The following is a 25,780-nucleotide window of genomic DNA, read 5'->3' on the forward strand; positions in this document are numbered from 1 at the left end:
TATTGGAGTTTGACTTATAACTGTCCACTTTTTTTCAGAACTATCAAATTCTGATACAACACGAAAATTAAGCTTTTGGGCACTGTCCAACAAAAAACAAAACCTTCTACAATAGGAATATAGTTTTACCTTTGTGTTTATTGTGTTCATTCTGTGCAGTATTCTATCCCTCGTACATGCCTTCAATAATAACCAACCCGCTCCATAGGAGGCAAGTAATTGCTGTAGAAGCTAGCAGCTTGTGTGCGCGTGCATAGAAAAATCAGGTGGTAGCTGAGTGAACCCAGCAACCTGCTGGATGCAACCTGCTGGATGAGCCAGGTCAACCTTACTTATACATGTGAGCCGAAAGCAACGTTAGACTCGATCGAAGGCAGTGTTCCGTGTCACGCCAGTCCCGTGTTATTGACCGACCGTGGCAATGGGCTTCTTATAGGTCATGTCGTGACGAGTCTGCCAATCACGGACGCCTGGAAGAGCTGCAACCGGCAGAATTATAAAACTGGCGCAATTGTAAAACAACAAATTGCCGTCAAGTCCCACGCTCATTTTTATCTGTGTGTTTACAAAACTGCGGATGTAACTCAATCTGCCTCTTCAGCTGTGTTGTAATTGACATCAAAGAAGAATTGATTGAGATAATATCATTGTCACGAACTGCTAAGGGCACAGATATTTGTACGGCTGGTAAAAATCAGGTTACTGAAATAGAATTAGATTTACTCAAAGCGACGGACGGTGCTCCCAACACACTGGCCAAAATGAAATGGTTTTATTAGGTTATTCCAACCGCATAGTTGACATTCTGTTCTTGAATTCTACTGCATCGTACATCACCAAGGGGTTGTTCCGCTACCCTTGCTAATATAATTGCCGTAATCACAAAAAAATAAACCATTTCACATTGCAAGCTTCTAATAAAAGAATGTTCGAGTGCTGTTAGATGACGGCAACTCTGACAACAAAGGCTTACTGATGTACAACAACGTTCTCTGGTTAAGCCGCGGCAACATACTTCAAATATTTGTGTATTGTTCGGAAGAGGTAAGGCTGTCCTTTTTGCCATATTCACAGTTAAGGGATGTCACGAGGCTTACAGAATTTCAGTACTTTTACAGACATATGCCAACATTTTAGTGATATGAACGTAAGTCTTTGAGGCACAAGCAAAACAGTTATTATTATGACAGACCGTGTTCGCGCCTTTGAGGCTAGACTGCAAGTATCAATAACTATACTGTTTCCAAACACTACAAGTATTTTCCAAATCTGAAAACATTAAACACCGATTTGGATTTAAACGAAATGGCAGACCAAGAGGAAGTCAAACAATATTCGTCGGTATTCCCTCAGCTCAACGCGTTGTCGGGAACTCTAAAATTTATTACGTGTTCAGATGTGACTCCACTGGATATATTAAACTTGTCTACATTGGTCTGTTGGAAATTGAAGAAATTGAAGTGCAGCTAAGTGTTTCCAGTTTTGTTAAACCAGGATTCAGTAATTTATCGAAATAAGAAAAGTACTGGAAGTAAACGAATTCAAAAGTCCTTCAGGCCATCAGGCAATGTGAGCAAAAATTCAGACATTAAAATTAAGAAAACGTGAAACTGAATTGCTGACACGTATAGCTGTGGAAAGAAGCAGATGTTTGCCATCTTGACAATACTGTCATCTACCTGTGTCTATGGGTCATTATTTCCTGAAGGGAATAACATTAAAAATTCGCAAAGAAAACCTCGACTCCAGTACAACTTGCATTCTGCGTCAAAGTTAAAAAAGTACCGAACATAGATTATTTGGCATCAAAATTGCAACAGCAGAAATAACATTAATTTCTTCTTTGTGTAGATAAACTAAAAATATGTATTCAATGGTTGGTGTATAAAACCTTTTTTATCCATCAGTAGAGCACCACGCTTTATCAAATCTCAATATACACTCCTGGAAATGGAAAAAAGAACACATTGACACCGGTGTGTCAGATCCACCATACTTGCTCCGGACACTGCGAGAGGGCTGTACAAGCAGTGATCACACGCACGGCACAGCGGACACACCAGGAACCGCGGTGTTGGCCGTCGAATGGCGCTAGCTGCGCAGCATTTGTGCACCGCCGCCGTCAGTGTCAGCCAGTTTGCCGTGGCATACGGAGCTCCATCGCAGTCTTTAACACTGGTAGCATGCCGCGACAGCGTGGACGTGAACCGTATGTGCAGTTGACGGACTTTGAGCGAGGGCGTATAGTGGGCATGCGGGAGGCCGGGTGGACGTACCGCCGAATTGCTCAACACGTGGGGCGTGAGGTCTCCACAGTACATCGATGTTGTCGCCAGTGGTCGGCGGAAGGTGCACGTGCCCGTCGACCTGGGACCGGACCGCAGCGACGCACGGATGCACGCCAAGACCGTAGTATCCTACGCAGTGCTGTAGGGGACCGCACCGCCACTTCCCAGCAAATTAGGGACACTGTTGCTCCTGGGGTATCGGCGAGGACCATTCGCTACCGTCTCCATGAAGCTGGGCTACGGTCCCGCACACTGTTAGGCCGTCTTCCGCTCACGCCCCAACATCGTGCAGCCCGCCTCCAGTGGTGTCGCGACAGGCGTGAATGGAGGGACGAATGGAGACGTGTCGTCTTCAGCGATGAGAGTCGCTTCTGCCTTGGTGCCAATGATGGTCGTATGCGTGTTTGGCGCCGTGCAGGTGAGCGCCACAATCAGGACTGCATACGACCGAGGCACACAGGGCCAACACCTGGCATCATGGTGTGGGGAGCGATCTCCTACACTGGCCGTACACCACTGGTGATCGTCGAGGGGACACTGAATAGTGCACGGTACATCCAAACCGTCATCGAACCCAAGGTTCTACCATTCCTAGACCGGCAAGGGAACTTGCTGTTCCAACAGGACAATGCACGTCCGCATGTATCCCGTGCCACCCAACGTGCTCTAGAAGGTGTAAGTCAACTACCCTGGCCAGCAAGATCTCCGGATCTGTCCCCCATCGAGCATGTTTGGGACTGAATGAAGCGTCGTCTCACGCGGTCTGCACGTCTAGCACGAACGCTGGTCCAACTGAGGCGCCAGGTGGAAATGGCATGACAAGCCGTTCCACAGGACTACATCCAGCATCTCTACGATCGTCTCCATGGGAGAATAGCAGCCTGCATTGCTGCGAAAGGTGGATATACACTGTACTAGTGCCGACATTGTGCATGCTCTGTTGCCTGTGTCTATGTGCCTGTGGTTCTGTCAGTGTGATCATGTGATGTATCTGACCCCAGGAATGTGTCAATAAAGTTTCCCCTTCCTGGGACAATGAATTCATGGTGTTCTTATTTCAATTTCCAGGAGTGTATGCATGTATTCATGTACTATCATTCGTTTAAACATGCACAAAATACTAAGAAAAAAGAATAATTTACTGTATCAAAATGTAGTTCTATGATTAGTTTTATGGCACGTCTGGCCGTATTGAACATTTCTTTGGATAAAATTGCACTTGCATGTACAATAGTTCGCCATTCCTGGTTTAGAGAAATTTATTATTTGGAAATGCACTGAAATAATACTTGCTTCAGGAACGATTTCATCGGAATAACTCTACAGTATCGGAAAAATACTGTTTGCCGTTAACCACTAATTTTTATGTATAACGCTATCAAGAAATGGACTCTGCTGCAAATCGTACGCTTTCAGATACAATGAGCAGGAGCTTACTGTTCCAAATGGCGACAGCATTCTGTATGGCAGTACGCACAGCCAACGTCGCAGTTCCTGCCATATCCTGACGTAGTGAAGTTTGTGCCTAGCATCAACTTTGCAACGTCGTGAGGTGCGTTGCGGCGGGATAGATATGTTATTGATTAGTAATTGTTTTGTGTTCCTCAAGAGAAGTGAATAATACCCACTACAAACAGAAGTCAGTTAGTGGCCCAGATGAAACACACGGTTCCGTTGGCTTCTCTCCCAGTGAGGGAGTAGTACATGGCATTCCTGACAGCCCATCAGAGACTTCAGTTTGGTATCATTCAACAACATGATTATTGCTGAAAACATGTGAGCTGGAATGAGATTTTCACTCTGCAGCGGAGTGTGCGCTGATATGAAACTTCCTGGCAGATTAAAACTGTGTGCCGGACCGAGACTCGAACTTGTGACCTTTGTCTTTCGCGGGCAAGTGCTCTACCAACTGAGCTACCCAACCACGACTCACGCCTCGTCCTCACAGCTTCAGTTCTGCCAGTACCTCGTCTCCTACCTTCCAAACTTTACAGAAGCTCTCGTGCGCAGTTTAAGTTTGCCAGGAAGTTTAATATGTTGGCTAATTGGACAAAAACTTCATCATCCCGTTGCGCACGCACAGATGAAGCGTTAAGTCCTTAGAGATGGAATTTTATTTAACGGACAGCCACAGCTGAAAACCTCATGTTGTATCAAAGCAAGGCTGCATCTCTATGGATGCTTTACTACAAAAGCGCAAAGCACCGACTTTTGGCCGCTTCTACGTTAAGTCTCTGTATGTCCATCTTTTTGAAATGGTTGCGGGACTCGGCTGTCCGACAGAGGATGTCAAATACCTTTCAGTCCTCAATTTTCATTTTTATTTTGTTTGGCAACCAGTTTCAGATTTTTACTACGCCATCGTCAAGCCCCTGACCTACGTGTAGGAAAAATCTTCCTTGGTTGTGTTCAAAACAGGGGCCAGATATACTGGTGGCTGGCTCTGAGCACTATGGGACTTAACACCTATGATGATCAGTCCCCTAGAACTTAAACCTAACTAACCTAAGGACATCACACAACACCCAGTAATCACAAGGCAGAGAAAATGATATACTGGTATAAGTAGGTATTTGCTACAGTGACTACTTCAACCATCACCTTCCGACTATTACATAAACAGGCAGGTGATGGTTGAAGTGGTCACTGTAGCAAATAACTAGTAATGCCAGTGTTGCTGGCCCCTGTTATCAACACAACCGAGGTAGCTTCTTCCTAAACGTCGGTCAGGGGCATGAAGATGGCGTAGTAGTAGAACACAACTTGTTCCCAAATAAAATAAGGTTGAAAATTTACGGCTGAAAGGTATTTAATTTGACAGCTTCTACATCATTTTGTAGTGGGACGACATGATTTCTAGAGTAAGTTAAAATTCTAGAAACCACGGGAAAAAATTAATATCAAATGTACTCCTGCGCCATGTTGTGACTGAGATCACATGATGATGTAACTAATGTTACGAAACCGGTCGTGCTTTTGTAATAAAGTACCTACAAATGCAGCGGTGTTTTTGTTCAACGTAAACTTTACAGACGGTGCAGCGGCCGAGTCACGTGCTCAAACGCTATCGCGCTTCCTCCACGTGAGCGTAAGGCCGTAGCGATCAGCGAGACATTTATGTTTCAAGCGGACTTTGTATGCGAGAATGAGTAAATGTAAAGACATGACAGAGTGGCGAAATGGAGCAATCATGACTGACATTGCCCAATGCCATATGGTGTGTGAAGTTGGACGATTTTTCATTGTTTCGTGGCGAACTGTTTGACTTGTCGACATGCAGTGGTTTAACACACTTGGTCGACGTCAGATTTGTGGTCAGGGGAAGATCCTGACTGAGACGGAGCCAACACTAGTTTCATGGATTAGGAATCCTTTTTTTCCTTTTGGAGTCATCAATCTTCTGAATGGTTTGATGCGGCCCGCCACGAATTACTCTCCTCTGCTAACCACTTCACGTCAGGCTAGCACTTGCAACCTACATCCACAATGATTTGCTGGATGTGTTCCAATCTGTCTTCCTCTACAGTTTTTTTTCCCTCTACATGTCCCTCAAGTACAATGGAGGTCATTCCGTAATGTGTTAACGGATGTCCTATCATCCTGTCCCTTTTTCTTGTCAGTGTGTTCCACATATTCCTACACTCTCAGACTCTGCGCAGAACCTCCTGATTCCTTATCACATCAGTAAACAAAATCTTCAACGTTCGTCTAGCGCCACGTCTCAAATACTCAGATCTCTTCTGTTCTGGTTTTCCCTCAGTCCATGTTTCACTACTATACTCTGCCGTGCTCCAAACGTACATTCTCAGAAATTTCTTCCTCAAATGAAGGCCTACGTTTAGTGGTAGCTGACTTCTTTTGGCCAGGACTGCCCTTTTTGCCAGTACTAGCCTGCTTTTGATGTCCTTCCTGCTCCTTTCGTCATTGATTATTTTAGTGTCCAGGAAGTAGAATTCCTTAAGTTCATCTACTTCGTGGCCATCAATCCTCATGTTGAGTTTCTCGCTGCTCTTATTTATGCTACCACTCATTACTTTCGTCTTTCTTCGATTTGTTTTCAATCCACATTCTGTACTCATTACACTATTCATTCCATTCAGCAGATCACGTAATACTTTTTCACTTTCATTCAGGATAGCAATGTCATCAGCGAATCGTATCATTGATACCTTTTCACCTTGAATTTTAAGTCCACTCCTCAAAATTTCCTTTATTTCCATCATTGCTTCTGCGATGTACAGAATGAACAGTGGGGGAGAAAGACTACATCCCTGTCTTACACCCTTTATAATCCAAGCACTTCGCTCTTGGTCGTTCACTCTTATTATTCCCTTTGGCTCTTGTATATGTTGTATATTACCCGTCTTTCCCTATAGCATACCGCTATTGTTCTCAGAATTTCGAACATCTTGCACCATTTTACATTGTCGAACTCTTTTTCCAGGTCGACAGATCCTATTAACGTGTCTGTATTTGTCTTTATGCTTGCTTCCATTATCTACCGCATTCTCAGAATGCCTCTCTCGTGCCTTTACCTTTCCTGAAGCCAAACTGATCGTGATCTAACACCACCTCAATTTTCCTTACCATTCTTCTGTATAATATTCTCGTAACTCGGATACATTAGCTGTTAAGCTGATTTGGCGATAATTCTCGCACTTGAAAGCTCTTGCAGTCTCCAGAATTGTGTGGCTGCTGTTTTTCCGACAGTCAGATGGTATGTCGTTTTGTTGCCATTTCCCCACATGATTTTAGAAATTCTGATGGAATGTTATCAATGCCTTCTATCTTATTTGATCTTAAGTCCTCCAAAGCTCTCTTAAATTATGATTCTCATACTGGATCCCCTATCTCTTCTATATCGACTCCAGTTTCTTCTTCTATATCATCAGGCAAATCTTCAGGTCGTCAATGTATTCTTTCCACCCATCTGCTCTCTTCTTAGTGTTTAACAGTGGAATTTCCGTTGCACTCTTAATGTTACCACCATTGCTTTAAATTTCCGTGAAGACTTTTTTCACTTTCCTGTGTGCTGTGTCAGTCCTTCAGACAATTATTTCTTTTACGATTTCTTCACATTTTTCTTGGAGCCATTTCGTCTTAGATTCCCTGCACTTTGTTTATTTCGTACCTCAGCGATTTGTATTTCCGTATTCCTGAATCTCCCTGAAAACGTTTGTACTTTCTTCTTTCATCGATAAGTGTCCAGGGCCCAGAAATTGCTACAGGTAGTGAGCGAAGGTCAAACTAAATCTTTTAGCGAGAGAGCATTGTGATGGGAACTGCAGGCAATGAACATTTCTAATCGGTCACCTCGCAAGAGGACATTGATCAACACAGACACATAAAGCTGCGCGTTTCAGTGTGCTGAAAATCATCGTACGGACAGTAGCTGACTGCCGAAACGTAACGTGGCATGACGAATCAGACTTTTTGCTATTTTCAACTGTTTCATGTCGTCCAGTTCTCCAAAGACCAAGTGAAGCATTTCTTCCTTAATATGGGGAAGATACGTGCAAACCGGAGTTGGGTCTGTGATGTTGTATGGTTATTTTTCCCACCATGAAATGGGACCACTCACTGAGGTGACCACTAATAGAATCCAGCATGTTTACTTTAACATTCTGAGTGAGCAGGTATTAAGTTTCAGTTAACATCTGCTTGATGAGTATAATACTGAATCTTCTATTTTTCGAGACGACAACAGCAAGGTTCATCGCTCTGGAAGACTATGTGAACAGTTTTCTGAGCAACCCCCCACCCTGTTACATCTCGATTTGCCTGAAAGATCACCTGACTGGAATCCTATAGAAAATATGTGGAACATATTGGAACAGTGGGTAAAACGCCGACATCAGCGTCAGCGCAATTTGGTGGAACAGCGCGATCAGATCCTCAGGGAGTAACTTAACGTGGATGCCACGTACCTGCACAACCTTGTGGACTCACCTCATAACCGAACCTGGGCAGTTATTAATCCAGAGGTGGAATTACACGGTATTAAATGATGCTTGTAAATTTTTGTCCGTTGTGCTTACCGTAGACGTGTTTGTCTGCTAATAAGCATTAAAGGAGATTAAGAAAGAAGCATAGGGACGTCACAGCAACGGTATTAAATCATTTACAGCAGATGAAATGACAGCATCTTGTTGGGGGCCTTTGGCGTTACCATCTTTCTGCCCTTTTGGTGTTTTATTCGCAAATCATCGGTTGCTAGGGAAGAGCCTCTGCCGGTAAGCCGCCGTATGAACTGCCTCTAAATTGTCCGTCATGCTGATTTCGTGCATCATGTTGTCTACCTAACCTCGTGGAACTTAGAGTCCCATCGTTTTAATAGTAATCCTCTCCGTCAAGCATAAAGCCTCTCTTTCAACATCTGCCGCTGAAGTTTGGAGTAAACCTCTGCAACGTTCTCCGGCCTCCTAAACGAACGTTCCGCAAAACACGTCCACTATCTTTGAATATTCTCTGTCACCTCTACAGACAAAATATGTCGATGAAGGACCCCAGACTGGCAAAGTATATACTCAACAATCGGTCGAACGACTGTTTTGCAAACTTGTTCTGTCCTTCGCATTCTTCGAATGGATCTCAGCCTCGCATGTACTTTCCCCAAAGATCGCTTTTGTACGGATACTTCCAGTTGTTAAAGGCTGAAGTGTTTCTAGTGATTTTTCGGCAGTACCTTAAATTGTGGGTATTTGCCAGATACCTTCATCAGCCACATCCCCATTGGAATTGGGAAAAGCTCGCTGGCTCTACCACCAGCAGGCTTGGAGGGTAGTGTCAAAATAAAACTCTCGCCCTCGAAAAAATTTTGGACTGTTTCTCACCGCTGGGGTTTGGGCACTGGGCTAACAACCCGTCTCATAAAAGGGAAACTGTTACGAAACGTCATGAACATGCCACAGATTAAAGCGGAAACAAGGAACATCGAAAGTGGCATACGAACAAGGACTTACAATTAGAAATATAGAACATTAGAAATTCTGCAGTAACTACGGCTCTTGATATTCTGGCTGAACAAATCGACAAATACAAAATATATCTAGTCTCACTACAAGAAAGAAGCTATCCAGGAACAGGAAAGTTGGTAATGAACCAACACATACTACACTACAGTGGATCGGAACGTGAAAATTCCCAAATGAAGCAGGTTTCATGGTCACTAAAAGAATAGCAGCGGTACTAACTGATTTCCAGCCAAATGGGGACACAATATACGTTATTAGATTAAGACGTTGAGTCTCAAACTTAACAATAATTATTATGATACGTGCCCCTATAGATGCAGTGGAGGATGATGAGGAAGCCAGTTTCTGTGGAATATTTGAAGAGGTAATTAGCAAGACAAGAGCATATGATATGAGGCTCATTCCTGGATACGCTAGCGCTGAAGTCGTTAGGGAGATCATCTGGAAGGGAACAGCAACGATAGATATCTTGTACGCTGAGAGCAAAGATAATGGAACGAGAACTCTCACTTTTGCCATCCGAAGAATTACGAGCACCTACTTCCATTCAAAAAGTGACTTGGTTACCACCAGATGGTAGAATAAAAACCGAATCAGGCCATGTCCTGGTAGACCAGCGGCACAAATGCAGTGTAATGAACTGAAAACCATAACTGGAGCTGAGGCAGAAACAGGTCGGTATCTGGTGATGACAAAGATATGTCAAAGAGTAGGTGCAGGAAAGCCAAGCAGAGGAAATAGTGTAAACGAATGCAATACTGTCACTAATTGAAAGACAATGAACAGGCATGGGAAGTTATCACTAAATTTCAAATCAGATTTGAGTTTCTAACAATGAAAGACAACTTCGATATTGAAGCCCAGAAGGAACTGATGAAATCAAACATGGTAGCAGCAGCAAAGGTGCACTTAAACGTAAAAGAAACAAGAAAATGCTTAGTTTTCTGAAGAATGTGAGAAAATACGAAACAAGGAAAGGAAAAGCACTTACAGGAAATTTCCGATGGAACCTAAGCAGAACATGAAAATATTAATAGGGCAACCTAAAATATTCTTGGAAGGAAAAGAGTGAGAATTCCGGAAGTCTAGCAAAAACAACTGAATGTAAAAGTCCAGGGAATGATGAGGTTTTTACAGGCCAGTTAGGTTCTTCAGAAAAGTATACGTATTACGGATGCATGAATTTAAAAACTAAAGTGCCAATGCAGTTTCTTAAAGAATAAAAGATATGGAAATTCATTAGGAATATTTTAAGCGCTTTTAAATGTCGAAAACGGAAGTACAGAAATGGAATACCAACATAAATATCCTTAGTTGCACCTTTCTAACAGACAGTAGGCGCAATCAGAATGTTAAGAAACCAACAAAGCTCCAGCTGGAGATGGAATAAAAGATGAACAACTTCATAAGGAAGGAGATGCAATTGTGAAAAAAGTACACAAACTCGTGACAAACATTGGAAATGAAGAATGAATGCTGTCTGAGTGAAAGACGAGGCCATATTCCCAAGAAACATATTTAAAACAGAGAATAGATTATAAGCGGGATAGGTGAAGAATGACCACTGATCAGCTATTTGTACCGGAAGAAGCCATGCAGAAATATTGGGAATACAACAAATCTACGGCAGTACCATTTGTTGATTTTAAGAAAACCTACGATAGCATAAACAGAAAAAGTTGTGGGGTAAAATCCGGAAGTCTGAAAGACCTAAAATGATTATGAATATTGCAGACTTATACTGAAAGGCTCAAAATAGGTAATGAAAATGGATGGCGAATATTCCATGGCTTTTGGCGTAAAGAAACGAGTAAGACAAGAAGATGAGATATCAGCACGTTGTTTCATTGTAATAAGACAGGAAGCACTGGATGCAACAAGTGAAGCAGAGGAGGAAGATAAGCATGAGAGTAAAACTACATGTACTGACCGTTGCAGATGATTTAGCATTAACCACTGAAAATCTAGATGAACTGACAATACTCACAAGAAAGCTTCCAAAATGCAAAGGTACTTCGAGTAAAGGTAAATGGCTATCAAACAAAATCAATTATGGTGGAAAGAAATAACAAGAAAAAAAGTCAGGACACGGTACAGTTATATGACCACGTGGCTGAAGAAGTAGTGGAGTGTAAATATCTGGTGGTTGAAGTAAGTAACAGAAATGATGGAAAACAAGAAACAGAAGGGAGAATAAAGGTGGAATCCAGAGGATTAAATTTAACTAACAGCTTCAATGTTCAAGGACGATGACTTTTGGCGGATTTCGGCTACTTTCGTGCGAACGTGTATCCTTCTACAACGTTTGTCAGCAGTATCTTATTCGGTAGTCTTATCCATGTACACACAAGCATCACATGTGACAACCGACATACGATACCGTAAACAGACACTTGTCAAGCTATAGTGAAAAGAATCTTTTCATGATACTTTCCACAGTTCATCGGATCTATAACAACTTGTGACAAGCAATTACAATTTTAACTCCAATGCGTCCTGTGGCGATATTGTTACAAAGTAAGAAACAAATTTGTTTGTATATAGAATCAGTGGAAATAGAAACATTGTATGTTCACATACTGTGTTACAAAATAATTTATTACAGTCCTTCTTTACAATCAATATATACATTTTCTGATAAAGATAATTTTAAAAAATGGTTCAAATGGCTCTGAGCACCATGGGACTTAACATCTATGGTCATCAGTCCCCTAGAACTTAGAACTACTTAATCCTAACTAGCCTAAGGACATCACACAACACCCAGTCACCACGAGGCAGATAAAATTCCTGACCCCGCCGGGAATCGAACCCGGGAACCCGGGCGTGGGAAGCGAGAACGCTACCGCACGACCACGAGCTGCGGACCAAGATAATTTTACATATATCTCTGTGTCAACTTAATGACCTTGAGAACAATGACGTTCTCAAAAGCTCAACTGTCTTTATTTTTAACTGAGTACGATAAATGTCTATATTCACTTCTTCACTTATGACACCGGCCAGTAAACTTGAATTTAATGAAGAAACAGCACTTTATTTTCGAATGCCGGCGGTTATAAATTATAATTGTACAAGAAGAATGATTTAAATTTAGCCAGGAACATTTATAACGACGTTACAAATTTTAAAAAGGGTGTCCCAATAACTACGTAACTTTTGAGTTTCGTTCGGTTAACGCCTATAGGCTAAGTCCGATGAACTTTTTACGATACCACTTACTCCCTCACTTTAAAACCTCACGTTAGGGGCACGATGGTATGGAGAGATGGAGCTGCTTTAGGTTAATAAAAATTGGGAGACAATAGCACGGTACGAGCAAAGTCTGTTCAACTTAATGATGCTGACTAAATGCGTTTGGAAATACAGGTTCGAATTGAAACCCAAAATCGTACGGTCATCCACTTGATCTTCGGTTTACTGAGTGTAAAACCGTCGTCAGAATAATTCCTGCTTATATCGGCACAGTTACGTAAATAATCCGTCACAACCAAACGTCCCAAAAAGACGACAGTAACTTATTCTGAAAGAGGATCTGAAACTGCTCCGGTTTAAGACTCAAGTAACTCATTTACTAAAGTCTGTCATACACTTCAACTGACGACAATATCTTATTTGTTTACTGGACATATACAGAGAGAATGAGAAGTGTGCCACGATACACGTTTCTTTTAAACTATTTTGCAAAGAGCTTTATTGACGGGTTTGAAATATTAATGAACTTCGTGTGCCTCTCAAATTCGATTGCGCCCGATTTGTGTGATTGGAATGAGAGATAATGAAAGTATAGAATGAACAACGTTTACAAAATAATATCGCAGTATATAATAGAGATTTTTGTACCCTCTTTTAATGTTAACGGAAAATTTAGCAAATGCTGGGATGATTAAAATCAGAAACAACAGGATCTCGAACTACTCGTATTTTCGACAAGTGATGGCAAACACTATACTTTAAGATGAGATACATCTAAATCATCATTTCCACGTAAGTTTTTGTAACCAAATTAAGAAGTTGGGCTACTTTTGGGACACCATTGACGACGCAGACAAGGAACAAGTCTCAACAGTGTCTCTAATGATCCCTTAGAAGTATCTATAATTACAATCCAAATTACAACTGCACATTAAGTCTGACGAACGTACGTATGCTATGAATCACTACCAGATTTCCTTGAATGCTGTCTTCTAAACCAATCTCAACCACATAATATAAAACGTCAGGGACGTGACAGGGCAGTGATGTGGCTCAAACAACTCTCTATGTTTCAGAATGGCTGAGATAGAACGCATTGTATTGTGAGAAACATAGTTTGCTTTATCTCAAGTGTAGTTCATAAGATTTCACCCTCTTTTGCAGTAAATGGTCCCATAGAACAAAAGACTGTTCTTTGTAAAAGTCTCGTTACGTTCACGTATTATGTGACGTAACGAAGTTCGCCGCTGCTAATAAATTTGCGTAAAACAAATTGTATGTATTTCTATGATGCCGGCAGAGTGACGATCCATTCATAAAAATATGAATTGAAAGATTTATTTTGAAATGTGAAAATCAGGGGTAGCCAAATCAACTTGTAATCTTAATGAAAGCCCGGAACAGTGCCGTAATTTATTACGTAACCGCTTTACCTCAGGTTGAAGCGAGAAACAAAACTAAAGAAAGGAAAATCCTAAAATATTACCCCGTTGCTTATCAATGGTTAGTACCACAGATCATAGCCAATCAGTCCTTAACTTCGCCAGGAAATGTTTTCTTCCATTTCTTCGTTTTCTTACGTTTTGCGGATATATATTTTTTGGAACAGCTTAAGCCGTACTAGAATTTTGTTAGTTGTGAAAATCTCCTAGAATGATTCAATATTGTTTTGTAGCGACTGTCTAGTTGCCCAGATTAACCGATTCACGACAAAATGAAAAACTTTTCGTTCATATCGGTGATTCATCGTGTATATCGTCGTGATGGTTGAATGAACGTTCTGATAACGCTTCAGTGACGCAAACTCTTTTGAATTTAACCTGTATGTAATTCCGTATAACAACGAAACCGTTCAACAATATGATCGATCACACGTTTCAGTTGCACACGCAACGTCAGACTGACGGCCAGTGGCGCCCCTGCAACATGCTGTCCCGCGCAGCACCGCTCCGCTATACGCCGGGCTCCGTGACGTAGGTGGACGCCTTGGCCTCGCACCCGCTGTGTCAGGTCGCCGGCATGCGGCAGTAGGTCCGGCCCACTATGTCCTCCTCAGGAATCCGGTCGTCGATTGGCTGCTCGCCCGCTGCTGCCAGCTCGTCCCGCACCTGAAACAGCGGACAGGTGGCACAATTTCTTACCAACTACAACGTGCAGTATCTGTAATGTGAGGAACAGAAAACAACCTTCTTTAACTACTAATTGTTCATCAGGTTTGCTTTAGAAAAGCTATATGCAACAGAGAGGCTGTTCTGATGGTTAGCAAACGTTTCGAGGAATGTGGACCCATTACGAGAGTAAGTTTACGAATTGCCAATGACATTCGCAAACAAGGCAAGCCATTCACTGGCGGTAATTACGTAAAGAGGTGCATTTTAACTACAGCTGAAGAACTGCTTCCTGAAAAATCCAAACAATGCTAAGCAGTTGCTCCTTCAGCAAATGCAGTGGTTCATTGAATTGAAGATATTGCTGCTTCATAATTTGGTAGGTACTTAATAGTCCTTGGCGAACGTACAGACGTCTCTGATGCTACTCATTACCAGTTGCTTTTAGAGGTTTGGACAAAGTCTTCGAAGTTATTAAGCAACGAAAAGATCTGTTTCCTTACATATTAAAACGACAGATAAGGATACCTTTCTATGGTTAACTTGTGTTGCGGTGGGGGGGGGGGGGGGGAGGGGAGGGAGAAGAAATAAGTTTACTTTTAGGTGGTGTACTGGTTTTTCATCAGTTGACAATCCGTGAAAGAATGTAGCCCATACTGCCTGTTTCATTTTCAGCAAATCCTCAGTATTATTTCTAATGGCCATCCCATAATACTGCTGTAGTTCATCAATCATTTTGTCTGTCAGCCTGCCTCTTATGGTTTTACCATTTCAAACTTTGTTTCAACTTCCTCAACCTGGTGCCCACCCTCTTCTGGACATGAAAACACATTTCAATTTTGTGATAACCTTCTCACTGGCTGAGCGGCTAGTACACTGTTATATGCTTTTGAGTCTCCATCACCTAAGAACTTAGTGTAACATACTCGACTAAAAATTTCAGTACCTGCAGAGGCCTCCATACCACCACTTGTTCCTTCATAATTTCTATCACAGATATGCCCTTCTTCACTCCCTGGTTTACACTTATAACAATGTTTGCTTAAAATCTGGAAATCTATTACCTTTCCAGTATCCACACTGGTCAGCGCAGCAACAGAATTCTTAGAACTGTAGCCACGCCTCTGCCAAATGCCATCAAAAGCTACTGGTATGTCAGTCATATCATCATTTATGTCAACAGCTTCGTTTTCAGCACCCTTCATTGATTCACATGAAACAGATTCCATAGAAGATCCAATAAATCCTGCTTACTTGTCGATTTTACAAGGTTTCCATGGCATATTCAATACGGCACACATCGTTTCTGCTGCAGTGTGTCCTTTGCCAATAGCTCTCAATCCATCAAACCACCTAACATTTACTTCAAAATAATTATCCCTACACTTATCAGAATATCAAATGAGTGAGTATATTTACAACTGGCAACTTAATGATAAGTTTCCTGGCTAGTCCATTCGAAACCTCACTGTCTTCATGTAAATTAACTGACCCTCCACATATTTTACAACACATACAATCCCCTAACACCATTATTTGGATGTGTAAATCTATCAGAATATAACCTAAACTACTGATTACATCACATTCGTATCGAGAAAACTGTGTATCACAACGTTTTATTTTAATCTTCAACGCACTAACGTGTGTTTCTCTACATACTGACGAGTTTGCCTGTATTTCTTTGTCTGCAACTTCACACGCCACATGTTGAACACAATGTTTCCGTTTATTCGAAAATCTATTACCATGAAACCCGTTTCTTGAAAACACTTCGTTTCGGCGTCATACTTTACTTTTTGAGAGATGTACCCATCTATTCGTTACATTTCCTCCGAAAAACGTAAGCACTTCAACATTCGGCGCGTGTTTATACTATGAAATGATACGATACTGTTTTTGACAGTTCTACCAATACAAACACGTAATTTAACCTTTATAACACAGCAATCCCCAGCCGTCTACCTAAAAAAATTACCGATTTTATATCTATATATAATCATTTTATTGGAAAATTGCAAATTGTATAATGAGATAAAAATTCGAAAACGTGAAAGAAAATTTCTGTTCTAACTCCCCTTAACAACAAAATTCGCCGCACGCTGTTACACACTACGTTCAAAACGGGATGCGAAAATATTGAAAGAGAAGGTTTGTAGAGACTGGCGCGTCTGTGAAAAGATCTATGTGTGAAGCATACAACAACTACCACCGTCACACCTTAGTACAACATGTGACAGAGATACCGACAAAATTCTTGTCGTATGTAATATCTCAAATGGTGTCTAAGGCTTCCATTGAGAACCTTGTTGCCCTGTCTGATGCTGCAATTGAAGATAGCAAAATGAAAGCCAAAATTTTAAATTTCACGATCATGAAATCGTTCACACAGGAGAACCGTACAAACATACCATCATTTGACCATCGGACAGCCTCCCGTGGGTACGAGATAGAAATAAGCATGTCTGGCGTAAAGAAACAACTGAAATATATGAAAACAAATAAATCACCAGGACCGAATAGAGCTCCAGTTCGAGAGACCTCATGTGGCAGAGGACTGCAAATATGCAGACATGAAGAAGTGTAGAATGTTGATAACCCTCGTTTTATTTCAAAAACCTTGAAGTTTTGCACAGAAAAATTCGGAGACATTACTTTACAGTATGCCCTCTCATACTTTTTCAACCTGCTCGTAACGTGTATTAATTTCCCTATAATGTAAGACATGAGATGTGAGGATTCCATACATCTCGCCCGACTTCACATTGTCAGTCGTTTTTTATACGCTGCCAAATCGTTTGAAAGTGTTTGAACTCTTTTTTTTTTAAGTCTTGCTGTGCACCATGATTTCTTTCGTAGGTGACGAAAGTATTTCTTAAGAAAAAGAATAACTTCATTAGAGATAAGACACATTGGTTTGTTGTCTTTCCCCATAACGAAGTAGTTCACGACCCATGTTGTACTGAAGACACGACATTCATTATCCTATTTTCTCTTTTTAGTTTCAGAGGACATATTACACACATATTTGAAAGAAATAAAACGTGAGTTAAAAACACAGCAAACACAGTCAGGAATCCACATTGAACTGCTTGTATAGCTCTCCTGGTGGAATCTCTGTTACTTATGAACTGATTAAGGCACTATTTCTATCTGCCTTTCAAGAGTTAAGAGAGCAGGGATAACTGCGAGCTAAATTAGAAATATTTCGTTCAAGCGTGGGTCGGATTAAATCCCTCCGCGGGTCCGGCCACGATGACCGAGTGGTTCTAGGCGCTTCAATCCGGAACCGCGCGACCGCTACGGTCGCAGGTTCGAATCCTGCCTCGGGCATGGATGTGTGTGATGTCCTTAGGTTAGTTAGGTTGAAGTAGTTCTAAGTTCGAGGGGACTGATGACCTCAGATGTTAAGTCCGATAGTGCTCAGAGTGATTTGAACCATTTGAACCCTCCGCGGGCCAGACGCGGCCCACGAGCCGTATTTTTGACACCTTCCCACTAGAGATATTCTATTATAGCATCCATCAAAACAAAAGTAAATTAGGGAAAATAGCAAGGCAGCTCTCTAAACATTTATAAATTGGTTCATAGGCAAATTAATTAAATATCGAAGCACATAGAACAGTTTATTTGTTAGTAAAATAAACATAATAAACGACGAGAAACTCGAAAACTGGGAATAAGAGAACACCCTGTTAAGAGAAAAGAAAAACGCACTATCCTGTATAAACTTTGACATAAATTAAACTTTAATGGACACGTGGAAAGTGTTTACCATAGAGGCATTAAAATCGCGAACAAAAGGTATACTCAATGGACTAAAGAAGCTCTCAACTGCTTTAAGTGGGTTAAGAGCTATCACAATGCAATCTGAATCCCTGTTATGGTGTATGGGTGGAGCATATGAGCTCATAGAATCATAAAATTAAAGGCTCACAGGCTGTTCGGTGAGCACAGGGGCGTATAGAAGAACACCGAATGAGGCGCAACTGGTATCTTAGTCTTTTTCCCAGCCGAAATGTAGGGATGGGATCAGGTAAAGGAGATACTGGGCACAACTGAGACATCAAAAAAGGAAACGAAAGCGTGTATTAATAAGAATCGCAATGAATCTGGTACAGGGAAGAAAGAGGGAGGGGAACCTACCAGTTTCTTCCTAGCATAAGTCAAAGATTAGGAATGGGCGCAACACACTACCTATCGGGGCATGGTCCATATTCTAGATACTTACTGAATGTGAGCCAATGCACGACAGAGTTTCTGAATGAGCGTATACCTACGCGTCAGATGGCAGATGCGTCAAACACATTAATGCTGACTTGTTGAAATTATTTGAATTTTTATGTCAAAATAATATGAGATAGTCATATACACTAATTCATGTACAACTTTTCGTCTGTTTTTGAGTCTAGATGACTGAATAAAGGAAAATACTACGTAAATAATAACTGATTTTTTTTCTGAAAAAAAAAATCAAGTTTAGCTCGCTTAAGGCAATACTTTCTGCTACCTAAACATTGCTGGCATCGAAATACGCGCATGTGCGTTTTATATCATCCGGTCAAGAGGTTAATGGTGAATTGTTTTCCGTTTCTGGTACCGTAGTAGGAGAAAAATAAATAGATTGTATGTCATCGCTCTTCCGACAGGTTTGATGTGGCCCACCACGAACTCCACTATTCCTTTCAGAATAGCACTTGCATCATGCATCCTCAAATATCTGCCGCATGTACACCAATCTCTGTACTCTCCTACAGTTGTTTTCCCTCTACAACTCCCTCTAGTACCATGGAGGCTACTCCCTGATGTTTAAAGATACAGCCTATCATTTTTGTCAGTATTTTCCACATACTCTTTTTTCACCAGTTATGGGGAGAACCTCCTCATTTCTTCTGTTTTCAACATTCTTCTGTAACACCTCCTCATTCCTTCTGTTTTTAATGTTCTTCTGTAGCAAATGCTTCTATTCTCCTCCGTTCCTCTTTTCTCAGTATCCTTGTTTCACTACCATACAATTCTTTGCTCAAAACGTACATTCTCAGAAATTCCTTCATCAATTTACCGCCTTTGTGTAGCACGTGTAAACTTCTCTTGCCCAGGAATATCCTCTTTGCCTATGCTAGTTTGCTTTTCATGTTCTCCGTCATGGGTTATTTTGCTGCGTAGGTAGCAGAATCCCTTAACTACGTCTTGCTCACCATTTCTGATGTTAAGTTTCTCGCTATCCTCATTTCTGTGCTACTCATTACTTCATCATTTTTTCCATTTACTCGCATTTCATAATAAGTACTCATTCGGCTCTTCATTCCATCTAACAGATATTGTAATTCTTCTTCACTTTCACTGAGGATAGATATGTCGTCAGCGAATTATCGTTGATATCTTTTTACCCTGACTTTTAGTCTCCATCTTGAACCCTTTTTTTATAGCCGTCATTGCTTCTTAGATGTAGAGATGTAAGAGCTATCTTAATACTTTTTAAACTGAGCACATCGTTGTAGTCCATCGGTCTTATTGTTCCTCTTGGTTGTTGCACATGATGTATTAGTAATTACTTGTCTTTCCCCATAGCTTCCTCTGATTTTTCTCAGAGTTTCAAACACCTCGGCCCAATTTACATTGCCGAACGATTTTACTAGGTCCACAAATCCTCTGAGCATATCTTTATTTTTCTTTAGTCTTCCTTCCATTATCAAGAGCAAAGCCAGGAATGCCTGGCTGGTGAATTTACCTTTCCTAAAGCCAAAGTGATCGTCATCTAACACTTCCTCAGTTTCCCTTTGCGTTATTCTGTGTATTACATATAGAAAAGCTGGGTGTTTAGGCCAAATTTGTCGCATATTCCTACACGATTTTCAATGTATCCCCACAATATGACGCTTGAGGTACTGTCGCGCGATCTTTACGAAATGAAGCAAGACCCTGTCTAGCTTGAAGTACAGTCTTTGTTTTTCTGCAAGGGTAATACTCTCCCCTCTGTAATTTAACGTGTAGAAATCGCTGATACACAGCATTGTTCCTCTGGTATAGAGAGTGTGTTACCGATGATTCGTGCCCATGAATTGACACTGAAGCGATCCTGATGCCCTACCTTTATGACAACTGAAGGGTTAGTATGTAGCTACACTTGCACTTTGTGATAACTTACTACTACATTTGTTGTGGTTGCCTATACCACCTAATACGAGGCTTCCACATTACTCATCATAACATATTAGCTTCCACACGTACAGCTATGGGAAGTTTCCTTCTAGTTTCCACCAATACTACCTCCTGTGGCAATATGCGACACTTTTTGTGAACACCGGGTACACGACACAAATACTTTAGCAGTCTGATTGTAGGTGTCATCCTGGCACACAGAGTTTGGCAGTGGGGAGGGAACGTCGGCTGGCTTCATCAATCCGACCAGAGAACTGATGACAAAAAATAAAGTCCTTGTGTGAGCAGCGTGCAGCCGGCAACTCGCTACTCACGCGCTCCACCTCCCGGAAGACCCTGATGAGGTTCCTGCCGGCCAGCTTCTGGAGGTCGGCCTCGGTCCAGCCGCCCCTCGCCATCAGCTCCGCCAGCAGGTGCGGGTACCGCGACACGTCCTCCAGGCCCTGTGGCGTGCTGCAAAATTGGTGAAGGACTATGAGCTGAAGTGCTGCATTCACTTATGTTAAACGTCGCCAACAAGTCTCCAAACAAAAAAGATTCATTCGAAATGAACTCACACACAGCTAAAATCTCGGCATCAGTTCTGTTAGGTATAAATATACTACCTATTTATTCGTGGCTTGTGGAGATTTGTCACGGACCTGGACTCGAAAGCGGATTTTCTCTTATCGCGAGTGGTAGCGTTAACTATTTTGGCATCTGCTTCCGTCTCCCGACCTGAACAAGACTTCAGTGTCACATCTTTTTATATCCCTGTGCCGCAGAACTGTGCACTCACCTCTTAATGGTCGCAGCTTTAGTCTCTGTACGACGACCGGTGAGAAAGAGGCAGTGAAGAATCGAAGCCCATGACGCTAGACGATAGCATCGTGGCTCTGGTTTCCTCATAACATCGCACTCACTCGTGCTTGAATATAATGTAACGTGATGAATATAGGGGACTATGACAGTGGGATGTAAGGAAATTGAGGCCAATCCTCGAGGTGTGAACAGGTAGCTCAAATGATTTAGGCGACTGCTCGCGATAAGTGGGGTATCCTGGTTAGAATCCCGGTCCAGCAAACATTTTCATGTGACACTAACAGGTGGTGTATCCATACCTAACACAGCTGGTACCAACATATTCACAATCAGCGAATTTATTTGTATCTAATTTCGGACGGGTGTCAATCGTCATTAATGTCTGTTCTTTCGGTAATCCAAGCAAATAAAGATACAAACGGTATAACAGTTGAATATGAGAAATTTTCCTTTTTTATTGAGTGTATCACAATTAATAGCGAAGGGTGTCAAGTGTGAAAATGCCTACTACAACAGTAAAAACTTTCCAGTGAACATTGGCCCGAAAAGAAGGCTTTGGCGAGGTACCTAGAAGAGTGGTCTTACAAGCCACCACGGATTTTTATATGAAATAGTGCCCTGACGGGTACACATGTATTACAGCTGGTACACAAACATTAGCAATGTAAACTTTTCGATTAAGTCGCGATATAAATGGTCTCAAATTTAGACATCAAGTTACCGTGGCTTAACTAAGGTTTCGGGGATCCCCTACAAATAAATTTTGAGGGTGTTACTTATTAACAAACTTACAAAGAACAAGTACGAAAACATTATTCATTCAAACAGCACACTTCTCGTTAAAAGTGAAATTAACTTACTATTCATGTACTTATTAATTTGTCCATCAAGCCATGCATTTTCGCCATCTGCGATTGTCCAGCACGTTAAGCAACACACTGCATGTACAGTATGGATATAACATTGCAAGTGAGTTTACTCTCCTGTAATAGTATGATTATAATAAAAATAGCAGCTAAATGGTCATTTGGCCTTAGTGTATGTAGGAAATTGCACGATCTCCTATTTACAATTTTTCATTTAGTCTCTTCACCCAGATTACCTGCATAATCCTCCATTAGTTCTAAAAGCTGTGTTTTGCCTCGATATTGAGAACGATCTGTTGGTGGTGGTCTGCTTTCAAATCATGAATCACCAGAATTTACACCCGATTGATTTTCACAGTTCCGTGTGCTCTGTGATCTTCAAACCGTCATAAACTCCCCCGTTTACTTCCAGTTCCATCTTTTAAACTGTCAGACTTTTCTCCAGTTTCACTTTTATTACTAATTTTCCATTCCTCATCATAGCCAGGAAATAAAGATTCAGAAACTCTCTTCGAGCTAGGGGGAAAGTACGTTGTAGTCCTACACATTTGCATTTAGCTTTTTCAGCAGCGCTTCCAAGTACCATCAATGTTGTAACGAAAATAATCCTTGACTACAGTCATTCCGGCTGCGGGTGATGTCCGTGCAGTCGATGGGTTCTCTGTTGCGCCTCTGTTTTTCTCTCCTCACTTTCAACTATTTCATTTCCAAGAGTAGGTGGCAAAATCTCCTGCAGAATAGCAGTGTCATTGTAGAAGTTTCTATAGTTTGAGGTTGACCATCGACTGTGATCCGGCCAGTAGCCGTAGAAGAGTTTTGCTGGTGTAAATTTTTGATTTGCAATTCAGGTAGTACTACTAGATACTGGCCTGGCTTGAAACTGCTGTCTTCATGTGGGAATAATTTCCACAGCATTACCACTGTCCGTAACACTCTTCAAAAAATCAAATTCTGAGAGGACTGGTAGGAAGAAATACCATACTGTAAATACACTGGTGAACACCCAGAATGCAGCACCCTGAAGCAAGTATCGAAATCAGGTGAAATTCGCAGCATGTACTTTTGGTGATGAGAGGTGCACATGACTAGCATTTCAGCGCAGGCGCACCTCACGGGCACCAGTAGTGCCACCTGCAAGCGGTATATGAAGGTGGAACAGGCAGACGTGTGGACGTACTAGCATTATTCTTTCGTGTTTCTGTTTTGTGTCAGCAGCTTGAGTATGATTCTCAGAAGACAGCGAGCGTCTACAGACCAGAACAATAAACTTTTTTATTATATCGCCATGTAAGTGCGATTAAATATTGCCCAAAGCCTTCGTTAACAAGAAATTACATGTAACAATTTGTGTGCCTTTTGTTGTACTCAAACGCCTTTATTATTAGAATACTTCACTCTTGTATCCCACAAGAAATTTTGTTTTCCTTTTCATTTGCATAAATAAAATTTTTGACTGTGTTTATCAATTTTCAATAAGATTCATGATAATTTTTTCTGAAATTTAACTATTTACTAGTGAATTTTCGTCCTATGTAACATACCACCGTCAATGGTAAACAATGTGTTATATTTAACAAGTAAATACAAAACTAAATTACTCTTCTTCAAATTTCTGTCCAGTTTTTCACATATAAAGTGAATTAATTTGTAAATTACAGATGTAAAAATTTCCAATATTAAACAAACAAACTTCATGTTTTTCCTTTCCACTCACATTAATAAATAATACTTGTTTTATTGACGCTAGTGCAACAAAGTACGTTATGCATTCACTATAGCTGTCAGGAACTACCTTACGTGGAAACGTTTTCTTCTTTTTTTTTATTTAGAAATAGTCTTGATCACGCTGAGTACCACATCTGGTAGTAAAATTAATCATTAATTGAAACCACTTCAGCTTTATTATTCAGATTTATTGTGTTACCACCGATTTCGTGCTGACCGCGAAAGTATGGCCAGCAGACGCGACTTGCTGCAGTATACACGGCAGTGAACTATATGCAGCATGCCGTGTCTTCTCGCTATACTTTTGCCAAACGGTCGGCAGAATGTTTACGACAAGTGCTTTTTGGATTCGGTCTTTAACATAACACAAGCACGCCATTTACGTTGTTACCATAGCACAACTCCACAATTTTAAGACGTTCAGCGAACGATACCTACCGTAACACAATAAATATCTAATAGTAAGAGCTGACATGGTTTCCATTAATCATTAACTTTAATATTTAGCCCTGGAATATGATTAAGAAATTTATTTCTATTTCAGGTCAACGTCTACGTAGTACTTACTTTGAAAGAAAGATCAACCCACTTCTACGATCCCTACAGTCACTAACAACAAAAGTTCGAAAAGTAATGGAAAACATTTATTTTGTCGGTCAATTTCGATTGCAAAATCACGGAATTTGATGTGAGACGTCGTGGAATATTCCTGCTGTAGCGCGTGTAGTTTTATGAAGTTCCGATGGGTGGCGGCGCTTTGTGTAGCCTTCAAAATGGAGTCTGTAATGGAGATGCGTTCCAATCAGACAGCTGTCATCGAGTTTCTTTTTGCGGAAATCCAGGGCATTGCAGATATTCATAGGGACTTGCAGAAGGCCCACAGAGACTTGGCAGTGAACAAAAGCACGGTCAGGTGTCTCTCACCACTGCAAAAATGTCGCAGAAGCCTGTCCAGTCGCCCGTCTGCTCGCCGGCCGCACACAGCTGCGACTCCCGCAGTGTTGGAACGTGCCGACACTTTTACTCGAGGCGATCGATGGATCAAAATCAGACACCTCGATGCCCATCTGGACCTCTCTGTTGTCACTGCTGACTCTTTTTCCCACCAGTTGGGATATGAAAGGTGTGTGCCCGCTGCGTTCGTCGTCGCCTACGCACCTTCCGACTTCCTTCTGTTTGGCCTAATAAAGGATGCACCCCCAGGGGAGTAGCATGTGGATGATGGGGAGGTTACCTTTCAGGAAGACATGGCTCCGACGGCGACCAATAGTACACTACTGGCCATTAAAATTGCTACACCATGGAGAAATGCAGATGATAAACGGGTATTCATTGGACAGATATATTACACTAGAACTGACATGTGATTACATTTTCACACAATTTCGGTGCATAGATCCTGAGAAATCAGTACCCAGAACAATCACCTCTGGCCGTAATAACGGCCTTGATACGCCTGGGCATTGAGTCAGACAGAGCTTGGATGGCGTGCGCAGGAATAGCTGCCTATGCAGCTTCAACACGATACCACAGTTCATCAAGAGAAGTGACTGGCGTATTGTGACGAGCCTGTTGGTCGGCCACCATTGACCAGACGTTTACATTTGGTGAGAGATCTGGAGAATGTGCCGGCCAGGACAGCAGTCGAACATTTTCTATGC

The 25,780-nt window shown here is 41.5% G+C and overlaps 1 protein-coding gene across 1 annotated transcript in view; it reads right to left on the minus strand.

The window, feature by feature from the left end:
• Nucleotides 1–14,200: 14,200 nt before the first annotated feature.
• LOC126413077 (dipeptidase 1-like) overlaps nucleotides 14,201–25,780 on the minus strand; it is a gene marked incomplete at its 5' end in the record, with an annotated part of 97,268 nt that continues 85,688 nt past the window's right edge. Inside the window, 2 exons of the mRNA XM_050082974.1 lie at nucleotides 14,201–14,565; nucleotides 21,042–21,180. Coding sequence (XP_049938931.1) covers nucleotides 14,464–14,565; nucleotides 21,042–21,180 — 241 coding nt within the window. The remainder of the gene's footprint in view (nucleotides 14,566–21,041; nucleotides 21,181–25,780) is intronic.

The sequence above is a fragment of the Schistocerca serialis genome, chromosome 7, assembly GCF_023864345.2.
Source record: "Schistocerca serialis cubense isolate TAMUIC-IGC-003099 chromosome 7, iqSchSeri2.2, whole genome shotgun sequence".
Lineage (NCBI taxonomy): Eukaryota > Metazoa > Arthropoda > Insecta > Orthoptera > Acrididae > Schistocerca > Schistocerca serialis.